A 22,386-nucleotide genomic window follows, 5' to 3' on the forward strand; every position below is an offset into this window, starting at 1 on the left:
CAAATCACTACAGAGAGTGGTGAAGGCGGCACAGCACATCACTGGCAACTGTCTCCCGGACATTCAGGACATTTTCCACCAGCGGTGCCTGCGGAAGGCACACAGCATCATCAAGGACCGCAGCCACCCAGCACGCAGACTGTTCTCCTTGTTACCGTCAGGCAGACGATACAGGAGCATGGCTGCACGTACCACCAGACTTAAGAACAATTTTTATCATCATGCCATCGGGCTTCTGAACTCATAAACGCATCATATACGTTGATTATTTTATTTATTATTGTATTTTACCTACCAATGTCACTTGTATCTTATCTTTTTTTTAACCTTAATATTATCCTTGTAATATCCTTATAATATTATCCTTGTAATATCAACAGGTGACCCGTTGTCATGTCAAACACATTTCATTGTACCGTTGACCCTGTGTTAAACTACATATGACAAATAAAACTGAACTGAACTGGCACAGGGGAGGTGGGGGAGCAAATGGATGGGGGGGGGGGGGGGGGGGGGGATACTATTATTATTCAAGTGGATAATGCTTGAGAACTCTTCCAATTGATGCACAAACATTTGTTTCAATTAGCTAAAAACAATAAAAGAATTGTTTATAAAAATCAGTACAATTTATGTTATTGTCCCTCTGGTTTTTCTCTCTCAATTGCTTGCTGTGGTTATTTGTCTTTATGCAGTTAGATTTAATTATTTGAAAATAAATAAGATCTTTTTCATTGATTACAGTATTTGATTACTCAATCCGGTCTTTTATAATACAAGACTAAATATCTTTCAAGAGAGCTTTAGAGCAGCAGAACCATTGCGGTCTACAAATAGAGAGCATTTTGTGCCAAAAACTTCAGTTATAACACTGGCCAAGCTATCCCAGAGTATTGGCTCTTGCATCAGTTAACACTGAAAAAGATGTGGAGATGTAAATGTTTGCAGAAGATAATAGGAATTAGAACAACAGGAATTAGATAATAGGAATTAGAACAACTATCATGGATAGAAGATTGGCAGATTGGCAGACAGCAAAGAGTGTCTTTGGCAACAGGAGTTTTTTGTAATTGGCTGCTAGCAGTTTGTATTGGGTCCATTACTTTTCCAAGTTTTATGTTAATGATCTGGATGATGGAATTAATGGTTTTGTGGCCATGTTTGTGGATCATACGAAAGTAGGTGGAGGGGGCAGGTCGCTTTGAGGAACCAGGGAGACTACAGGAGGACCTGGACAGGTTGGGAGAGTGGGCAAAGAAGTGGAAAATGGAATACGGCAGATGAAATTGCTAATTGCGGATGGTATAATAATACTCCATTGGACTGTTTGTAAGAAAAGAAGTTCACTGTGTGTTTGCACTTCGCACATGTGACAATAAGGCACCATTGCACCCTACAGACAGAACCAGATGTCAGGATTGAACTCCAGTTTCCGGTGCAGTGAGTTTGTTGGTCCACAAGCCACTAAACGTATGACTGTTAGAGGTGAAGAGGGCTATCAAATGTGCCATAGGAAAATAAAGAGAGTAATAAAAAACATTTCAGAACTTCCTTGATTGATCTTGAGCATTATACATGTATTGATCAAAATAACCATATAAATGTCTTTCCTAAAGTCATAGGTACACAAAAATGCTGGAGAAACTCAGCGGGTGCAGCAGCATCTATGGAGCGAAGGAGATAGGCAACGTTTCGGGCCGAAACCCTTCTTCAGACTGAAAGGGGGTGGGGGGAGGCGGGGAGAAGAAAGGAAAAAGGGAGGAGGAGCCAGAGGGCTGACATAGGAAGGGGAGGAGATAGCAAGGGTTAACAGAATTGTGAGAATTCAATGTTCATGCCACCAGGATACAGACTCCCCAAGCGGAATATGAGGTGCTGTTTCTCCAATTTCCGGTGGTGCTTGATCTGGCCGTGGAGGAGGCCCAGGACAGAGAGGTCGGATACGGAATGGGAGGGGGAGTTGAAGTGCTGAGCCACCAGGAGGTCAAGTTGGTTGGTTAGTGCGGACTGAGCAGAGGTGTTTGGCGAAACGATCGCCAAGCCTACGCTTGGTGTCACCGATATAGATCAGCTGACATCTAGAGCAGCGAATGCAATAGCTGAGGTTGGAGGAGGTGTAGGTGAACCTCTGTCGCACCTGGAACGACTGCTTGGGTCCTTGAATGGAGTCAAGGAGGAGGAGGTAAAGCGACAGGTGTAGCATCTCTTGTGGTTGCAAGGGAAAGTGCCCGGGGAAGGGGTGGAGCGGGAGGGAAGAATTGACAAGGGAGTTGTGGAGGGAGCGGTCTTTGCAGAAGGCAGACGTGGGGGGAGATGGGAAGATGTGGCACAGGGGGGAAGACTAAAGTCTTAATGGTTTGTTCTTTCTGAACCCACATATACTGTAAGCATTGATTATCATTAGGAACAAATGGCAATTATCAGTCACCTTAGAAAGCACAAAAGCATATGTTTATAAAAAGATTTTATTGAAAAAAACCTCTCATCAAAGATCTGCTCAATGAATGGCAAACATTTAAGATAGGAAATGTATTATTTTTCATGAGCTATTTTATGCCTTCCAAATCTCCAATTCACAGCTTTAAAAACAAAAGTTTTCTGATTTAGTTGTGTGGCGTTATTAGGGATCTTAATGTGTCAATATCATGCATTGTCAAGAACGCAACAATGTCTGTTTAGCAAAGTGGCCATTTCTGATCACATCACTAACTGCTTTAACATTTTTCTAAAAGAAACAGTTACAGTTTTGTTTTTTTACAAAAAGAATATACTTGATGCATTCAGATGCCAAGGTCAGAAAACGAAAGCTCTAAAATTCTGCAAAGAACACATCGAGAAACTAAAAATAATTTTGAATGGGATTTAGAAGGACAATTGATACACTGTAAAAACTACTACAATCCTAAAGATTTGTAAGGCATTCTACATTGAAATTATACTGTTGCGGAAATGTACTGTACACACGCCAAAGTCTCAAGTTTATAAGCGATGAGACTAGAAAAAAAGCAACCATTTAAAAAGGTTGTTCCTTTACATTAAATTCTACAGATTAAAGGATTACAACAAAGCTTGGTTAAAGGTATTTTGGTGAGGGGTGGCTGTATAGATTGTGCTGCAGTTCAGATCAACAAAAGGTGGGTTATACTGTCAAATTTTCTAGGAAGTTCTTCACATCCCCTTCCTTCCCTTCTTACCTGTTGGGAAAAAAACAAAACAAGATTGGCAATTAGGTTTACAGAAAGATAACTTTCTCAAACAACTTCCTGCGATATGACCCTCCTATCCATCCTAGTAGGACATCCTACTGGTTAACAAGAGGCTACTGTTCTTCTGGTTGGTCTTCTGTTTCCAGGGATGGACATTTGTCATATGAGGAGAGTTTAGGCAGCCTAAAGGGCCTGTCCCACTTTCCCGAGTCCTCTGCCGAGTTGAAAGGACCTTAAAAGAAAAAAATCAAGATTTTTGTGATCCATGAACTCCTCCTCCCAACTATCTTTTTACTCGGGGACTTTTTTGTCATGCTGGAAAAAACGTCCTGACTCACCTGATGCCCCGAGTACCTGCGGCTGGCATAATGAGCCGCTACGATATATCTACGGACATTCTCCGAGTTTGAATCGAGGGGAAAACTCTGGAGAATCCACGAGTAACTCGGGAAAGTGGGACAGGCCCTTTAGTTTGCACACTGGCTCCTCACTCAGCAAAAACGATACATTCCTTCAAATTTGATTCACCACTTCACACATACTTAAAGCAAGACTCCAGTCTGAAAAGACTGGACCCTTTCCCACCCACCCCTCTCCAATCGCCACTTCACACTCAATTACCCACAACATCACTTCTCCATTATCAACAATAAAAATAGAGGAGGTGAAGAGACTTTTCAGAAAGCAGAAAAGCCGGAAATCTCCAAGACCGGACAGTGTTTCCCCCTCTACTCTCAAGCTCTGTGCCGAACAACTGGCACCGACCGGTCTACACAGATATTTTTAACCAGTCCCTGCAAACCTGTACTGTCCCTGCCTGCTTCAAAGTCTCCACTGGTGTCCCTGTGCCCCAAAAGGCAAGGATTACTGGTCTTAATGACTACAGGCCTGTCGCACTGCCCTCTGTAGTCATGAAGACCCTTGAAACGCATTTGCTGGCCAAGCTGAAAAATATCACAAACTCAGCAGTTTGCATATCAGGCCAATAGATCTGTGGATGACGCAGCCAACCTGGGCCTGCACTTTATCCTCCAGCACCTAGACCGCCAGGGGACCTACCTGCATGTGAGGATTTTGTTTGTTGATTTTAGCTCTGCATTCAACACCATTGTGCCAGAGCTACTACACTACAAACTTTCCGAGTTGACTGTGCCTGTACCCCTCTGTCGGTGGATCACCAGCTTCCTGACAGACAGGAAGCAGCATGTGAGGCTGAGAAATCACATCTCAGACCCGCAAACGTTCAGTATAGGAGCACCGCAAGATACTCACCCCACTCACCATCAACAACAACACAGTGCCAGAGTCCTGGGTTCAATCCTGACTATGGGCGCTGTCTGTATGGAATTTGTACGATCTCCCTCTGGGACCATGTGGGTTTTTTCCGGGTCATCCGGTTTTGTCCCACACTCCAAAGACGTATAGATTTGTAGATTAAGTGGCTTCGGAAAAATTGTAAATTGGCCCTACTGCATCAGATAGTGCTGGTGTACAGGGATTGCTGGCCAGCACAGACTCGTTGGACCGAAGGCCCTGTTCCCACACTGTATCTCTAAAATCTAGACTTTCTATGAGAAATAATGTAGTTGATGATAAGTCAGCAGTCCAATTCTACAGCTCTCATGATTTCCATTATTTAATCAATGACGATTAATTCCTCTAGATTCCCCTTGCCCTTCTCATCCTGGAGTACATGAGCATGTGCCCTATGGTTCCTGTCATTCCTCCCAAAGTTCCTGTTCACCCTTTGTCACAAGTCAAACCTGATTTTGTCATTTGCTAACTATGTTGCTGATATCCTCTTCTGAATCAGATGATTGATTTGTGAATACAATTACTACCTGCAGACCAGTACAATTCCACTTTAGTTTAGATCAGTCTGAAGAAGAGTCTCGACCTGAAACGTCACCCATTCCTTCTCTCCAGAGATGCCGCCTGTCCCGCTGAGTTACTCCAGCATTTTGTGTCTATCTCCGCTTTAGTTTAGTTTCGAGATACAGCGAGGAAACAGGCTCTCCAGCCCACCGAGTCTGCACCGACCAGCAATCCCTGTACACGAACACTACCCTATACACACTCTGGCCAATTTACAGCCTATTAAACTAGAAACCTTACATCTTTGGCGTGTGGGAGGAAACCGGAGATCCCGGTGAAAACGCACTTAGGTCACGGGGAGAACATACAAACTCTGCACGGACAAGCGCCCATAGTCAGGATTGAACCCGGGTCTCTGAAGCTGTGATGCAGCAAATCTCCTGCTGAGCCACCGTGCTGCCCCTAATTATATTCCTCGGCTAAGATCACTTCCCAATCAATCATACTTTTGTGTTCCCTCACTCATCCAATGCAATCCATTTAACACTCCTGCAAATCTTTTAATAAAACATTCATGGTTTCTCTCTCCACAGATGCTGCCTAACCCACTGAGTGTTTTGAGGATTTTCGCATTTTTATTTCACATTTTTATTACCTGCACATTTTAGATTTTCAGTTCATTCCCAATCCTTTTCAAACTCTTTTCCCCAAATCTTTTGTCTCCCTGAAATCCATGCCTTTTATACTTCCATCCTTACCCTTCTCAACATCAATAATCACCAGACAATTATTTCCATTTGCCCCTGTAGGACTCTCCTTCATTCTGTTTGCTTATTCTGATTTTTGTCCATGTTTAGGTATCCAGTTGCAGATGTTAATTTTATTACCCTCTCCAATCCGGAGGTGAAACTTTTTGCCCCTATATCAGCATTTCCTTATATAAATTGTTGAACTGCCACATCATGTTCAGCACCGTCTGCTTCTGCACTTCCCACTGACAAAAATAGCATTCTTTATTGATTTTACCTCTTTTGCCCTCACCATTTTGTACTCACAAATGTCCAATTAACCTTAATTTCATAAGCTAATCTGAATTCATTTCCTTGCTTGGCTCAACAAGTTTTCTTCGACTGATCCTTATTAACCTCTGCCATAAACAATTTCTAATCTTGGGAGTGCCGTTAATAAAGGCTACCCTTTTGCCAAGGTTTTCTGGCCAGAGCTCCTCTTTATATATATATTGTTTTAAATTATTTTGTAAGCTCCAACCATTTTGCCACAACTGCTGCCAACTCTGTTCTCTCGCCTGCAGGTAAATCTATTTTAAATCTTCAATTTAAAAAAAGCTCCTTCATCAACAACAACGTAAGTTTCAGGAACAACACTAAACACAGTTTTTATTTAGCCATTTCCATTAACGAGATTGTTTTAGACCAGGTTATCACTTAATATTGAGGTTGCTTACTTTCATTGGAAATCTAAAAATGAAGGAAGAGCCACCACCAAGCAAAAGGTCCTTTTTATTTGTACAATTACATATAGAACAGTGCAGCTCAAGAACTGGCCCTTAGGCCCACCAGCACTAAGCTCTGACCATGATGCCAGTCTAAATGCATCCAATCTGTTTGCATATGGTCTGCATCCCTCTATTCCCTGCATGTTCATGTGACTGTTTAAAAGTTGCTATCATATCTGATTCTACTATCTGCCCTGGCAGCGCGTTCTAGGCACTAATAATTCTCTGTATTAAAAAAAGCTTTGCAAATCTTCTTTCTTCACCTTAAAGCTATGCCCTCTAGTATTTGCACTCCCATCTACGACTATCTACCCTACTCACCATTTTATAAACATCAATCAGGTTACATCTCAGTCTCCAGTGCACCAGAGAAAACAATCCTGGTGGCAGCAATGTCAGACCAACTCCAGGCTCTTGTTTGTTACAAGAATGTAGCTGTTCAACCTCTCCTCTGCCCCAACACTCCCGACCATGCATGGAGTAATTATGAGATTCTTTCATCACTTACAATGTACTTCAGCTGTACGTCATCTGCCTCACTTCCTATACTTGGCCGGAGGAGAAATTTGGCCAATATTTGCCATTTCCTCATAGAATTTGACAATTTAGTTTTTCTTCAATTGATGTACTCTCTCCCTATCCACCAAGACCCTTAATCTCCACAGACGCCTAATCTGCTCTAAGAAGACCTGACCAAGCAGTGGCTCGCCAATCTCCTAAACTGGCATTATTAGCATGAACCTTGGCATTCTGCCACATCAAGGAATACGAGGAAATCTGCAATGCAATTTTTCCCCGTCTCCCCACCGCCAATTATATTCTTCAGCTATACCATCTACAAATGATCGACAAGTCTCTCCACCAAATGCTGAGACTGGCAACCTAAAATAGGACATGGCAGTAAAAAGGGCAATTTCAAAACAGTAAATCCCGATCTTACACACTCTTCTTCCTCACAAAACGCCTACACTTGCAGCAACTACTTGTTCTCCAGAGCGGTTACCCTTTCATGTAAACATCAGGGGTGTTAGTAATGGTAAGTTTTCAGCAAGATGTTCTTAGTTCATCTATCTCTGCCAATGAACATTTGTAAACTAGCAACTCTCCTTAGTTGCAGGAGGGAGTTATAATTCACTATTGTGAGCCCCTTCTCTCTATTCGCTATTTCTTGCCCCTTCTCTCAGCAGGGTGAACACTGACCTTTTGATTTTGTCTTGGACTTATCACAGGACTTTGTGACCTTCACCGACTGCTCACACTCCGCGTTGAACAGAGCCTTCTTTAGAGTGCCATTGCGAGTCTTGAGGCCAGTCTCGGTGTCACATTCTCCCCAGTTTCCAAACTTGTACTTGCAGTCACCTGTGGAAACAGTTCCAGGTCAGGAAACCAGGGCCTACATTAGTGGTCGATGGGTGAAAGTCACCCAGGTCCGACGGCCAGAATTCAGTCATTGACCCTGTTCCTTGACAACCAATGTTGCATCATGAATGCAAGAACGAAAGGAAGCATGCATGAGTGGAGAGGGTGAATGCATGCAGAAGTGGCAGAACAAAGTGGAAGAGTAAGGAAGCGGGTATATATGTGAGAAAGCAACAGATGAAAATCATAAGCAGAGTGTTAGAAAAGGCAAACAAGTGATTAGTCATTTATCAGGTAATATCGATTTGCCTAAATGAAGAAGGGCAGAAAAATAATTTTGCCTAACCAAGAAAAAAAATGGTGTGATACACTCTGAAATTACCTCATTATCGCAACTGCCATTCATTAAGCTCCAGGTTCATAACTGTATCATTGCAGCAGTGAGCAATTTAAAGTAGCCACTGGAAATAATGTACAATAAGGGCCTATAAGCCCATAATATCAACCAGATGGCTAATTGCTTCTAAAAACTTATGGCTTCGGTAAAGTGAGCCCATTACTTTTGAGTAGAGGAGCCAAGGTTAATTGGCCCAATAATATTGTGAGCTTTTCCCTCTGCCTCCTCGGGTTTTAAGATTGTCAGGGAGTTGCTGTAACTCTTATACACCTCCCCACAGCCAGTTACAAAATCGCCAGAGGCTGAGGTCTGAGTGCAGATCATTGGGAACAATATATTTCCGTTGGGGGTGGAGTGGAGAGAAAATAAAGTCTGAGAAAATGAGACACAGCGTTTCAAAAAAAACCCAAAAAAACTTACTTCCAAATTGTTTCTTCCAGTTACAGGGCACCTTGCACTTCACAGTCTTGGTGTCATCGATCTCCTTGCAGGTTCCCTCACGCAGGCCAGTGCCACAGTCACCTGATGCTGGCTCGCACGCTCCCCACTCCCACTCCTTGCAGGCAGAGTTGGATTTCTTTCCTTTCTCTGAAATGCAACACAGCAGCACAGTCAGCCTATTGATTATGGTTTGGGTAAGGAGAAGGGGGGGGGGGGGGGGGGGGGGGGGGGGGGGAGGGGGTTGAAAAGAGACTTGCCGGTTCAGTTCAGTTCAGCTTATTGTCATGTGGGACAAGGTACAGTGAAAAGCTTTTGTTGCGTGCTATCCAGTCAGCGGAAAGACCCCAAATACATGATTACAATCGAGCCGTTTACTGTCTATGGATGCTTGATAGTTCAAAGCTCTTTATTTGGGTCTTTGCACCAGAGCTTCCCTCTTCTGCTGGTTGGTACTCGGGATGAAGATCATCCATCCTATCTCAAGAGATCCTTCCAATAAAAACAGCACAGCAATAAAAAAAAAGTGGCACAAAGACACAGCTGGTGGGGCTGCTGCTTCACAATAAACAATAGGAATAGGACAATAGAGTAGGCCATTCGGCCCTATGAGCCAGCACCGCCATTCAATGTGATCATGGCTGATCATCCACAATCAGTACCCTGTTCCTGCCTACTCCCCATATCTTCTGACTCCATTATCTTTAAGAGCCCTATCAAGCTCTCTCTTGAAAGTATCCAGAGAACGGGCCTCCACCGCCCTCTGAGGCAGAGAATTCCACAGACTCACAACTCTTGGGTGAAAAAGTGTTTCTTCAACTCAGTTCTAAATGGCTTACCACTGTTTCTTAAACAGTGACCCCTGGTTCTGGACTCCCCCAACATCAGGAACATGTTTCCTGCCTCTACCATGTCCAAACCCTGATAATCTTATAAGTTTCAATAAGATCCCTCCCATCCTTCTAAATTCCAGAGTATACAAGCCCAGCCACTCCATTCTCTCAGCATATGACAGTCTAGTCATCCCGGAAATTATGACAGCTGCACTCCCTAGTAGCATCCCAAATTAGGGGACCAAAAATTAATCTTGTGAACCTACTCTGCGATACTCAACTCCCCTTGTTATAGGCAACATGTCCATTTGCCTTCAATTAGGGGACCCAAAACTGCACTGGACTGTATACGACAGCGGCAGCGGAGACCTCGGCACACTTGGGCGCTGCATAACCCGACTGCAGAAGGAGCAGCTCTTTGCGGCCCCTAGGCTCAACGGAGGCCCCTTGGAGACCTGAAGGCCCTGAGCTGTGGCGAGGCATGCCATTTGCTTTGAACCTTCACTGCGCAGAGCTGAGAACAAAGAGGGCATGCCAGACTTTAAGATTTTGACTGAGTGAGGAGGTGTTTGGGAACTCCCTAGATTTTTTTGTAAATTATATGTTGACTGCCCAGAATTTTTCCCGAAAGGTCTGAATGACAATAAACCATTTATCTAATAATCTGCCTTCCTGTTTTTGCCACCAAAGTGGATAACCTCACATTTATCCGCATTAAACTGCATCTGTCATGCATCTGCCCACTCACCCAATCTGCCCAAGTCACTCTGCACTCTCATAGCATCCTCCTCACAGTTCACACTGCCACCCAGCTTTGAGTCATCTGCAAATTTGCTAATGTTACTTTGAATCCCTTCATCTAAATCATTGATGTATATTGTAAATAGCTGTGGTCCCAGCACCGAGCCTTGTGGTACCCCACTAGTCACTGCCTGCCATTCTGAAAGGGACCCGTTAATCCCTACTCTTTGTTTCCTGTCTGCCAACCAATTTTCTATCCATGTCATCACTCTACCCCCAATACCATGTGCCCTCATTTTGCCCACTAATTTGCCCACTACTTCCTATGTGGGACCTTTCAAATGCTTTCTGAAAGTCCAGGTATACTACATCCACTGGCTCTCCCTTGTCCATTTTCCTAGTTACATCCTCAAAAAATTCCAGAAGATTAGTCAAGCATGATTTCCCTTTCGTAAATCCTTGCTGACTCGGACCAATCCTGTTACTGCTATCCAAATGTGCAGCTATTTCATCTTTTATGATTGACTCCAGCAGCTTCCCCACCACCGATGTCAGGCTAACTGGTCTATAATTCCCTGTTTTCCCTCTCCCACCTTTCTCAAAAAGTGGGATAACATTAGCTACCCTCCAATCCACAGGAACTGATCCTGAATCTAAAGAACATTGGAAAATGATCACTGTGTCCATAATTTCTAGAGCCACTTCCTTAATTATCCTGGGATGCAGATGATCAGGCCCTGGGGATTATAAGCCTTCTGTCCCATCAGTCTACCCAAACCATTTCCTGCCTAATGTGGATTTCCTTCAGTTCCTCCGTCAACACAGATCCTCAGGAAGATTGTTTGTGCCCTCCTTAGTGAAGACAGAACCAACGTACCTGTTCAACTCATCTGCCATTTCCTTGTTCCCCATAATACATTCACCTTTTTCAGTCTTCAAGGGTCCAACTTTGGTCTTAACAAGCAGTAACTCGGACCGATCTGGTTGTGCTATTCACAATGCCAGAGACCTAGGTTCGATCCTAACCTGAACCTATTTTCATTGGAAATTATTAACAATGAATGGAGAAAACCTTTGTGGCTAATTTTTTAATGAAGATAATAAGCTAGAACCAAGGAATTATGGGTCAGTTTATTTGGCATTATATGTAGATAAATGTTTGAATGCATAAGGAGCGTGCTATTTAAAGATGAGGTTCGTGGTTAATGAAGAATTGCCACGTTTTGGGAAATGGAAGTCCTTTCTTTTTGATTTGAACACATTGAATAAGTGGTGGTTGATGAAGGTGATGAAGTTGAATTTCTGAATGAACCCGGATGCTAAGGAAGTGCAAGTTCTTGGACTGATAAGCTGTTTAACTTTTCCAGCTCCAGAGGCGAGTAATAAATGCTAGTAGTACTGTAAATACCTGCAGCATTCAAGGGGGCAGCTCACCCCCCCCCCCCCCCCCCCCCCCCCCACCCCCTCTACCCCCCACCCCCCCCCCCATCCCAAAGCCAATTTATGGATGGACAACAACAAATGCTGGCCTCGTCGGTGATGCCCAGTCCCAAAACTGAATTAGTGACAATCATAGGAAGATGGTGCTTTACAGCACAAATGGGGCCATTGAGCCCATCATGTCCATGCATGACAGAAATTGAACCATTTTGGCCACTTCCATTTTCTACTTCACTATAGCATGTGGCTTTTAACTCCCAACTGTTTCGCCAAGTATATTTTAACTGTGACATGGATGTTCTGCCTCCATGACCTTTATAGGCAGCAAGTTCTTGACTCGTTTGGTGAAAACATTTTCCCTCAATTGCCTTCCGATCCTTCTATCAGCTAAGATATAGCTACGTTCACTGGTTATTAGCCAGTCTTCATTCATTGCTGGTGCACTTGGCTGCCTTGTCTCACTGGCTGAATGGGGCACACATTGTGGTCATAAGAGACTGAAGTAACAATGTCCTTTGACCTTATAGAGATACATAAAATCATGTGGGACATACACAAGGTAAACAGCCACAGTCCCTTTCCCCAGGGCATGGGAACCTAAATCTAGGAGTCATAGGTTTAAGATGAGAGGAAAGATTTTGAAATGGACCCGAGGGGCAATGTTTTTCATCAGAAATTCTCTTCAGGTCAACAAATTCTCTTCAGGTAAAACTGGGATTGTTGCCTGTACTTTGTGTTAACACAAGAAAGAACCCAATGGTTCTGCTGTGCTGCACTCACCTTTCTTGGTCCTTCCAGCATCCGAGCTTCCTGTCATCAGGACGAGCATCAGCATGAAGACCAGCGAGAAAAGGACACGGGGCTGCATCCTGGGAAGAAACACAACAACCCTGCATCATTTCCCAATGGATTCATTTATCCAAAGTTGTCTAACACAACGCAGCTCACGCAGACGAAGACCAAGAGCCCAAACTCTCAGCACCTCAAAGTGGACGATAGATACATAGAAACATAGAAAATAGGTGCAGGAGTAGGCAATTCGGCCCTTCGAGTCTGCACCGCCATTCCATATGATCATGGCTGATCATCCAACTCAGTATCCTGTACCTGCCTTCTCCCCATACCCTCTGATCCCTTTAGCCACAAGGGCCACATCTAACTCCCTCTTAAATACAGCCAATGAACTGGCCTCAACTACCTCTGTGGCAGAGAATTCCGCGATGGCTCTAGGTACAGGATTGCCACCAAACTGTTTAAAACGAAGAATTAACATCTTGCCCCTGTTGTTGCTGTTCAGACATCTTCAACAATGGCTTCTTAAAGGGCCACAGAAAACTTACCCACAAAGTAAACACCAAGGTAGGCAGACAAAGGAGAAAGTCACTTAAACTTGTTAAAAATATTGTTGAATCGCGAACAGTGCAAACTTAACCCATTTTGTACTGATTGCATCAATCACTTTATCATGTTCTGGGCTCCGCCAACATCGAGAACATGTTTCTTGCCTCTAGCGTGTCCAAACCCTTAACAATCTTATATGTTTCAATAAGATACCCTCTCATCCTTCTAAACTCCAGATACAAGCCCAGCCACTCCATTCTCTCAGCATATGCCAGTTCCGCCATCCCGGGAATTAACCTTGTAAACCTACACTGCACTCCATCAATAGCAAGAATGTCCTTCCTCAAATTAGGGGACCAAAACTGCACACAATACTCCAGTGGTCTCACTAGGGCCCTATACAACTGCAGAAGGACCTCTTTGCTCCTATACTCAACTCCTCTTGTTATGAAATACTGTAATATCAAATAATTTGTGATTCTCCCATCGACAGTCCTTTGTTCCTTGAAACTTATATATAGACAACTTTATTCCTCCTTTGGTTGACTGGTGACGTTGTGCAAATTTATCCCCTCTTCCCCTTCAGGGCCAAAGATTAATTGAGGAAATTAAATAACAACCATAATTGTGTTATTTAATGAAAACCTGACTGTACTAACTAGGTCAACAAGAGAAAACCAGCCTACATTTCAACTAACCATCAGTTTGCCAAGGAGTATTTCATTGATAACTTTCTAAAAATCAGTTTAGAAATTTAAAAAAGTCTGTTTTTCTCTAGTTGGGCTGGTTAGTTTAAATACAGGTTGGAGCAATTTTAATTGTCAATTAATTTCCTTGGGCGAAGTCTATCAAGGAATTGTGTGTAAATTTATCAACTGACTTGTACCCTCATCGTGTAAACTGTCTAATAAATTCATCGATAAAAGAGCTGATACTGACAATGAGCTTATTACTCTACAGCCACATGTAATCTGAATCAATAGTAATCTATGTAGTCACCTAAACTATAGGCTCCACAATAGAGCTTGCCATTTCTCTTGCATGTAAAACAAATTTGGCCTCTTTGAGCAAAATTAAATGAATAAATTCCCCCAACTTTGCAAAGAGGAAAATATTCCATTGGGATCATTGTGCCTGAATTAGAACCAACTGCAGGACACAATAGTCTTTCTCTACAAAACTGAACACACTTTCATCAATAAATGGTCAAGTGCAGAGAACCAGGATTAAACCATCTAACAATTGCCTTCTGTGAGGCTTCACCCATTCACTGCCCTGATTGTTCCGAAGCACCTGGGAATCATTGACAACAGGCATAGGAAGCAAAATCATTTCAAAGTCAGCCCATCTGAAGCTTTGGACTGAAGCTGATATGAATAGTGCTTTGCAGACATGAAGGGCAGTTATTCAATAGAAGTTACCGATGGGCTTAATGAAGTATGTAACAGCTCTGCCAGGATTGCCCCCAGCATGTCAATCCTGAACAAGCCACCGTTGTTAACCCAGATTCCAGGTGCACGATCGGTTGGCACCAGCCAATCCTGGATTTGCAGACTGAAAGAGTAGACTATTTACCGCACTGTGTTCCAGCCTGCATCACTCCGTATGCAATGGTTCTAATCATTTAATGGTCGCCAGCTGGATGTCCCAAAGGCAACAGACAGTATTTTTTGAAAACAAACATGCAGCATTCAATCATGTTAATGAACAAGGGAACACTGACAAGTTACTTTCTTCCAGAAATCATGAACATATGGGAAAGGTTGAGGGGGATGGGCAGAGGGGTATTGGGAAGATTTCTTCTGAACATTTAAGATCCATTTTTCTACTAAAAACACAGGCACTTTTAAAGGCATCCGATATCAACAATCTAAACTCTGCGTTTTGTAATTAATTGTACATTAATTGCTGTGGCTCCTTTCTTTCAACATTATCAACACTTCAACTAAACACTTTGCTGGCTGCAGCATTTTTGGACATTCTGTAGTTGAGAAATCTAAATGCGTCTTTGTCATATTTGCTTACGAAAAGAGAATGTGGCCACTCAGCCCACCGAGTCTGTGCTGGCTCTCGGAACAGAACAACCTCATGAGTTCCATTCTCCGGATTATTTCCCTGCAACCCGACCGCTCACAAAGCCAGCTAACACACGCTGACTGTCCTTATCACACACCCGCGCTAGGGGCAATTCACAGCAGCCAATTAACCTCACAGCCCGTATGTCTTTTGCGATGTGGGCAGAAACCAGAGCACTGGGGCCAAATCTACATAGTCACATGAAACCAAAGTTTGAATCTATACAGACAACACTGAAGGTCTGAATCGAACGTGAACCACTTTGGGCTGTGAATGGATTACCATGAATAGGATTACCCGAGGCAGTCACCTGCAGTGCCTACAGCGCCCCACTGCCTTTCTTTCTCTTCTACCTCCCCTTTTCCGTGGATTATTATGAATTATGGGCACTGTGAAATGTTATCAGTACACAAGGCTACCCCCGAGAGTGATAACATCAAGACTCAAGAGAACAATTACCATCCTAAGGTAGACAAGTTCCAAGTTCTTGCCAATCCCAGGTTCGGCATTAATCTATTAAGCGAGAGATATCATCAATACATCTGCACTCCAGGCATTTACACAACATATAACCTGCTGGATCAGTCTAGTCTTAGTACAATTGAATCTAAATTCCTCGGCTTCGACACCACATAGTATCTGCTGAATCAGTCTTGTCTTAGTAAAATGGAACCTAATTTCCTTGGCTTCTCCCTCTCCATCACCTCTGCCTCTCCTTCCTCCAAGCCACTTTTTTTCACATTCTCTGTGCTCAGTCCTGCCTTGCAGCAAAATACTCAGCAGCTGTGACTTCCGAACTTTCACCTGTGAGTAGTTTCTGACCTCAGGCACAAATGAGTTCAGTTCTTGTTCGAACTGAATGCTTTGAAATACCCGAATGGCTGGAATTTCAGGGCCAAAAAGCAAAATCCACCATGAATAGGATTACCCGAGGCAGTGAGGATCCAGCCCCACTTCTGGGTTCAATGATCATCATTTTGCAAATACTGCACCATGTCCACTATTGGTGCACATTTTTAACACACAGCACAAGACGTTGGACATAAGAGACATTTAATGAGAATAATCACCTTACCATTAATGCTCCTATTCTCTGTGAAGCAACTGGATATTAACTCTTGAAATGCTGACACTATAGTTTACATTGACTGCCTGCAAGATGTGGTATCAAATTAATTTTGGGATTCATCGAGCACCATCTTTACTTTTAGTTACCCCAATATGCATCAGCAGGACTGAAATGAAGATGGTTGTGAGCGGCAAGCTTCTAGATGTAAATATAACCAATCATTTGGCCTGCCAACCACATTGAAGCTATGGTCAAGAAAGCACACGATGTCTCTACATCAGAAAACTAAGCAAATTCAGCATCTCCAATGACTCTTACCAATTTCTACAGCCGCACCTTAGAATTCATCCTATCTACATGCATCACTGCTTGGTATGGCAACTGCTCTACTCAAGGCTGCAAGAAATTGCAGAGAGTTGTGAATGCAGCCCCATCCATACCTCAGGTAAACCAGCCTCCCCCCCATTTATACATCACGCTACCGCGAGAAAGTAGTCAAAGTAATCCAGGACCACTCACACCCCGTCATTTCCTAATTCCCATTAGACACTTGATCGCACGTACCACCAGGTTCAAGAATAGTTTCTTCCGTGCTGTTGTTGACTCATGAACGGACCTCTCTGAAGCCAACGATGAATTCCCAATCTACCTCATTGTGGCCCGTGCACTTTTTTTTTTAAACCTGAAATTTCTCTGCAGCTGTGACAATATATTCTGCACAGTTTCCTTTCTCTTTTATCACTACCTGCAGTACTCAGGCATTGTTTGATTGTATTCATGGTTGGTGCATTTCACCTGGATGGCACGCAAAACAAAGAATCTCTCTATCTCGGTACACATGACATTAATAGACCAACACCAGCATGGTTTGAGTGCAATCATTTAATAGCACAAGGCTTAAAAATTGATATGGATTATACACAATATAATTTGGTCAACTCCAAAACAGCTGTATATTGATTTAAAAAAAAGGTGAGCACTGACTTTTGCAAATATGTGCACATTCCCAGCTCACTTTGTGCCCCTTATTTGGCAGATACATGCCTCACATTATTGCCAGGAATTCTGTTGTCCCAACTCTATGTTTGCAGTATGAAAATACCTGAAATGAGATCAACTGTAATGAAAACCTGTCTCGTTGAGGTTTCCGAATCAGTTTTTAATGATTTTTTCAAAAATGAAATTCAGTTTTAATTAATATTTTAATTAACGCCATTAAAAGATGGTCAATGAGAGGGCAAGGACGAATATGGAAAGACAGAGGACAAAGTGGTGTCCTTCACCCTGTGGGGTTCAGGTCAAGCCTCTCCCTCCAGCCCTTCACCATAAAGGATCTGCATCCTCGTCTTTCATCCAATGTATCTGTGTGCCAGGCACTACCTCCAAACCTTCATCACAAGTTGATGCCCCTGAGAATTTCCATCACGCCAGTACTTGAGTGCCAACTCTATGCTTGACTGGTCCAGGCCATTCTGCCATCAGAAATTACGAATAAAATTGTGTACGGAATCAATTATTCAAACAGATGTTAGCATTTGCATTGTTATTAGTTCTTCCTCATCTCCATTCCTTCATCACACCATAATTCTGGCCAAAGGCTTTCTTCTACCTTCCGAGGACATGGTAAAAATGTAGGCTTTCGCCTGAAGCTCAATGTCCTGGATTAGTCTTTGGAAAAGTGCCTGTGGATAATCCCGCTGCAAGATTATCTTTAAGCTTCAATAAGCAGCGACCCATTGTTTGCCTGGGTGTCCCATCTGGATTGGCGTTCAAACACTAGTACATCTGGGGCTCTGAGATATTTTACAGAGCTGAGATAAAGTATAATCACCCACCACAAGCAGCTCCCGCGGCAGAAAACAGCTGGGATACATATCTTCAGGGAACAAGGCATGGATTTAAATGAGGTGTCTGTAGCTATTCTTAATTTCTGTAAACAAATCATAAGGTTTTAACACCTTCATTATCATTTATACAGACCGAACCTCGACACATTTCTTGGGAAACAATTCACAGCTCAGTCTGAAGAACGGTCTTCGAGCCGGAACCCTTCTTCCGACCCAAAACATCACCTATTCCTATCAGTCTGAAGAAGCGGTTCGGCCCGGAATGCTGCCAATTTCCTTCACTCCATAGATGCTGCTGCACCCGCTGAGTTTCTCCAGGATTTTTGTGTACCATCACCAATTCCTTTTCTCTAGAGATGCCGCCTGTACCTGCTGAGTTACTCCAGCATTTTTTGTCCATCTTCAAGTCCAGGCACACTTATATTGTAAATGCCATAGTTAGAATGCCTCGTGGCAGGGTGCCACAGCTAAGTGATCTGCTGCCCCACAGCTCCAGGGACCAAGGTTCAATCCTGACCTCAGGTGCTGACTATTTGGAGTTGGTCTGTTCTTCCTGTGACCTTGGGGGTTTTCTCTGGATGCTCTGGTTTCCTCCCACATTGCAAAGTCATGTAGATGAACGGTAGAACATGGGGGGTGGGGGGGGCAAAGGGCCAGTTTCTCTCTCTCATGACATACTGACATCCACTCCGAGGTTAATATCACGGTGTCTGGGAACTTTGGAATTTGTCTAATAATTTATTTCAGCCCAATTTGCCAACTCATTTCATCCAAAAGATTATTAACTGCTAATTAACTCAGTAGGCCAGTCAGCATCTGTGGAGTGAAATGGCGAGATGAACAATTCGGGTCAGAACCCTTATTCGGAAGTCCCAAGTCAAAACATTTGTCTGGCCTATTCCCTCCATAGATGCTACCTGACCCACCAAGTTCTTCTGGCAGTTAGTTCTATGCTCAAGATTCCAGTATTTACAGTTTCTTGTGTCTCCAAGTCAGGTTAGCCCCTTGGTTCTATATCCCATAGTGCCTGTATTCAATAAAAAATATCAGAATTGGTGTTGAATTTTTTCAAATTACCTATTGCTAGCTGCTTTTCTGGGTGGGCAGTATGTTTTTATTCCCTTTAGTAAGAAAGGAAAGCATTGGAGCTACTCAGCAGTCCGTTAATATCAGTGGAGATAGATTGAAGATCCTTCATCAGAATGGCCTGAACTAATGGGTAGTTCCCGCAAATTTCAGATTTCTCACACCTGCAGAGTTTTTATTTCAATTTCTTCAGCCCCTCTCTGTTTGAGGGACCACATGAAATCTATCATTTGTCTGCAAGCAAAAAGGCAGCAAGACAATCTGGGGAGGGCCTTAAGCCAGGACTCAAGGGTCTGAGCTGTTGGGAGATGTTGAGCAGGATGAAGGGTGATCTCATAGAGGTGTACAAAATCATGAGAGGAATTGATCGGGTAATCGCAGATTCTTTGCCCAGATAGGAGAATCGAGAACCAGAGGACATAGGTTTACGGTGAGATGGGAAAGATTTAATGGCAACCCGAGGGGTAACCATTTTTTATACAAGTGGTGGTTGGTGTATCGAACAAGTTGCTGGAGGAGATAACTGAGCCACTGGCTATCACAACATTTAAGAAACATTTAGATAGGTACATGGATAGGGTAGGTTTAGAGGGATGTTGGCCAAAAACGAGCACGTGGGACTAGAGTAGATGGAGCACGTTGGTCGGCACGGGCAAGTTGGGCCAAAGGACCCGTTTCCACGCTTTGCCCCTTTGTTTCCTGGCAACCAATATTTTAAACCCAGTCCGCCGCTGGCTGTATGACTCTAGGTCATGGAATTATTAATTCCCATTTTACACTAGTACACAAAGATTGGATGCCTCTCGAAACTGGCAGACAGTTGGATGCAACTCTGCCAGAACACATGGTCCTAGAAACATGACAATGCAGAATCAGTGTAAATGGGTGATTGCAGGTCAGTGTAGACCAAAGGGCCCGTTTCCATGCTGTATCTTTCTATGACTATGATGCACTCGCATGCAGTCTGAAGTATATGGCATGGGAGCTGTGGGCAGGTCAAGGCTTTCAGTTTAATTCACCATTTAGTGGCCTCAAGAAGAGCAGTGAGTGTTTTTAGCTGAAGGCAAAAATCAGAACATCAAGGGATTGCTGCAAATTCAGGTGTCACTAGCAAGACCATCATCTTGCCTTTAGGCTATTGTTCACATTTAAATTAGTGATTTTCATGTTTAGTGACAGTAAAGGTTAACATTATTGTTCTGTTCACCTTCAAATAAGCCTGGAGAACCAGCCGAAAACCCAGGAGGCGTGACTGGGGAGCAACACTTAAATCCAGCACTCATTATTCCCCGAGGTAACAAATGTGCTGTGTGTGGGATGAACAGAAACTAGGCAAAGAATTGCTAGATACACAAAAATGCTGGAGAAACTCAGCGGGTGCAGCAGCATCTCTGGAGCGAAGGAAATAGGTAACGTCAGTTTCGGCCCGAAACGTTACCTATTTCCTTCGCTCCATAGATGCTGCTGCACCCACTGAGTTTCTCCAGAATTTTTGTATACCTTCGATTTTCCAGCATCTGCAGTTCCTTCTTAAAAAAAGAATTGCTAGGATCACAAGCTCTCAATGAAATAATTTATGCATTGGATAAATTAGTACCTCAGTATTTCTCACATCATTCTCACATCATCACATAGAGAGAGTACAGAGGAGATTTACTAGAATGTTGCCTGGGCTTCCAACTAAGTTACAGAGATAGGTTGAATAAGTTAGGTTTCTTTATTCTCTGGAGCGAAGAAGGTTAGGGGGGGACTTGATAGAGGTCTTTAAAATTCACAGGGATAGACTGATGTGGACAAGCTTTTCCCTTTGAGAATAGGAAATTCAAACAAAACATACTTCAGAATTAAGGGACAGAAGTTTAGGGGTAATGGGGGGACCCTTTCTCAGAGAGTGGTAGCGGTGTGGAATGAGCTTCCAGTGGAAGTGATGAGGCAGGTTCATTGGTATCATTTAAAAATAAATTGGATAGGCATATGGATGAGAAGGGAATGGAGGGTTATGGTACGAGTGCAGGCAGGTGGGACGAAGGGAAAAAAAGTTGTTCGGCCCACTATGTGCCCTGCATCTTATCAGTATCACGTGGATGAGTGCAGGTCATCTCAGCCATCTACGCAAACTAAAATTGTTGGGAGAATATCAACTTAAAGTCAAATGTGTCAATGGTGTTTTATTGTAAATATTTCTGGGGCAAGTTCTATTTCAGCTCCACAGATTACAACAGTGAATACAACATTGTACAGGACAGGACTGAAGTGATGAACTCACACCTACTTTACACCTTTCATCTCCTTAGAACATCCAAAATCAATTCATAGCCACGCGACACATCTCATATGTAATTCAGGCAAAAAGGAGCACCCAATTTGTGGACTGAAAGCTTAAATAAAATAGCTAATTATTAATAACCCAATGGTCAGTTTTTGATGAAGTTCCCAGAAAGATACAGTTTTCTATACTGGAGTGGAACTTTTAGATTCCCCAGATTAACCTTCATTTAAATCTTAAATCCTGAATGTGGCAAATCTGACAATGAAGCACCCCCTCAACACTACACTAAAGCACCAGCCTAACAGGGAAATATTATCCAGGTCTTGCTGTGTGCAAGTCCAATTTCTTTTCATTTTCTGAGTAGATGCAAATAGAATTGAACACTGGATTTATCAGCGAATATCCCCACTTCTGACCGTATGATAAAAAGGTCATTGATGAAGCAGCTACAGATAGTTGGAAGGAGGTCACTGCTCCGAGGAGCATCTGCAGTGGTGTCCAGGAACTGAGAGGATTGACTTCCAAAAAATAAAACGCAAAGGAAGCAATGAATCCAAGCACTGGAGTGTTTTCCCCTTAATGCCTTCATATCAATGCCTTAATGCCTTGATATAACACCTTCATATCAAGTACACTCATGTTCACCTCACCTCTTCAACTCACCACTTCTGTCCACATTGTGTCAAGGCTGAGATATGAGCACAGTGCTCCTAGTGAAAACCAAATTGAACAGGTGAGTTATTCTACTGTTAAAGAACTGCAAACGTCACCTTTCTCCATTTTGCTGCTGATTTGAGAATGGATTGGAGGGTTTGTAGCCAGACTGAATGGGATACACCTGGGCAATTTTCAGTACTGTCATTCAAATGCCAAAACCGTAACAGCTTAGCCCTGGAGTGCACGTCTTCAGTACCACAGCTGGGATGTTGTCAGGTCCGAAAGTCTCTGCTGTA

General features: G+C 43.1%; 1 protein-coding gene across 6 annotated transcripts in view; it reads right to left on the reverse strand.

Annotated features, from left to right (window-relative positions):
• Nucleotides 1-2,449: 2,449 nt before the first annotated feature.
• mdka (midkine a) overlaps nt 2,450-22,386 on the reverse strand; it is a 62,387-nt gene continuing 42,450 nt past the window's right edge. For 5 of the 6 annotated variants that reach the window (XM_055649724.1, XM_055649723.1, XM_055649720.1 and 2 more), the window contains exons 2-5: nt 12,526-12,614; nt 8,714-8,881; nt 7,738-7,896; nt 2,450-3,194 (exon numbers count right to left, since the gene is read on the reverse strand). In XM_055649724.1, the coding sequence (XP_055505699.1) occupies nt 3,169-3,194; nt 7,738-7,896; nt 8,714-8,881; nt 12,526-12,613 (441 nt within the window). In that variant the 5' untranslated portion in view covers nt 12,614 and the 3' untranslated portion in view covers nt 2,450-3,168. Of the gene's footprint in view, nt 3,195-7,737; nt 7,897-8,713; nt 8,882-12,525; nt 12,615-17,215; nt 17,251-22,386 lie in introns of those variants that run through there. The other variant, XM_055649721.1, reaches the window with a different exon arrangement.

This window comes from Leucoraja erinacea, chromosome 18, assembly GCF_028641065.1.
Source record: "Leucoraja erinacea ecotype New England chromosome 18, Leri_hhj_1, whole genome shotgun sequence".
Classification (NCBI taxonomy): domain Eukaryota; kingdom Metazoa; phylum Chordata; class Chondrichthyes; order Rajiformes; family Rajidae; genus Leucoraja; species Leucoraja erinaceus.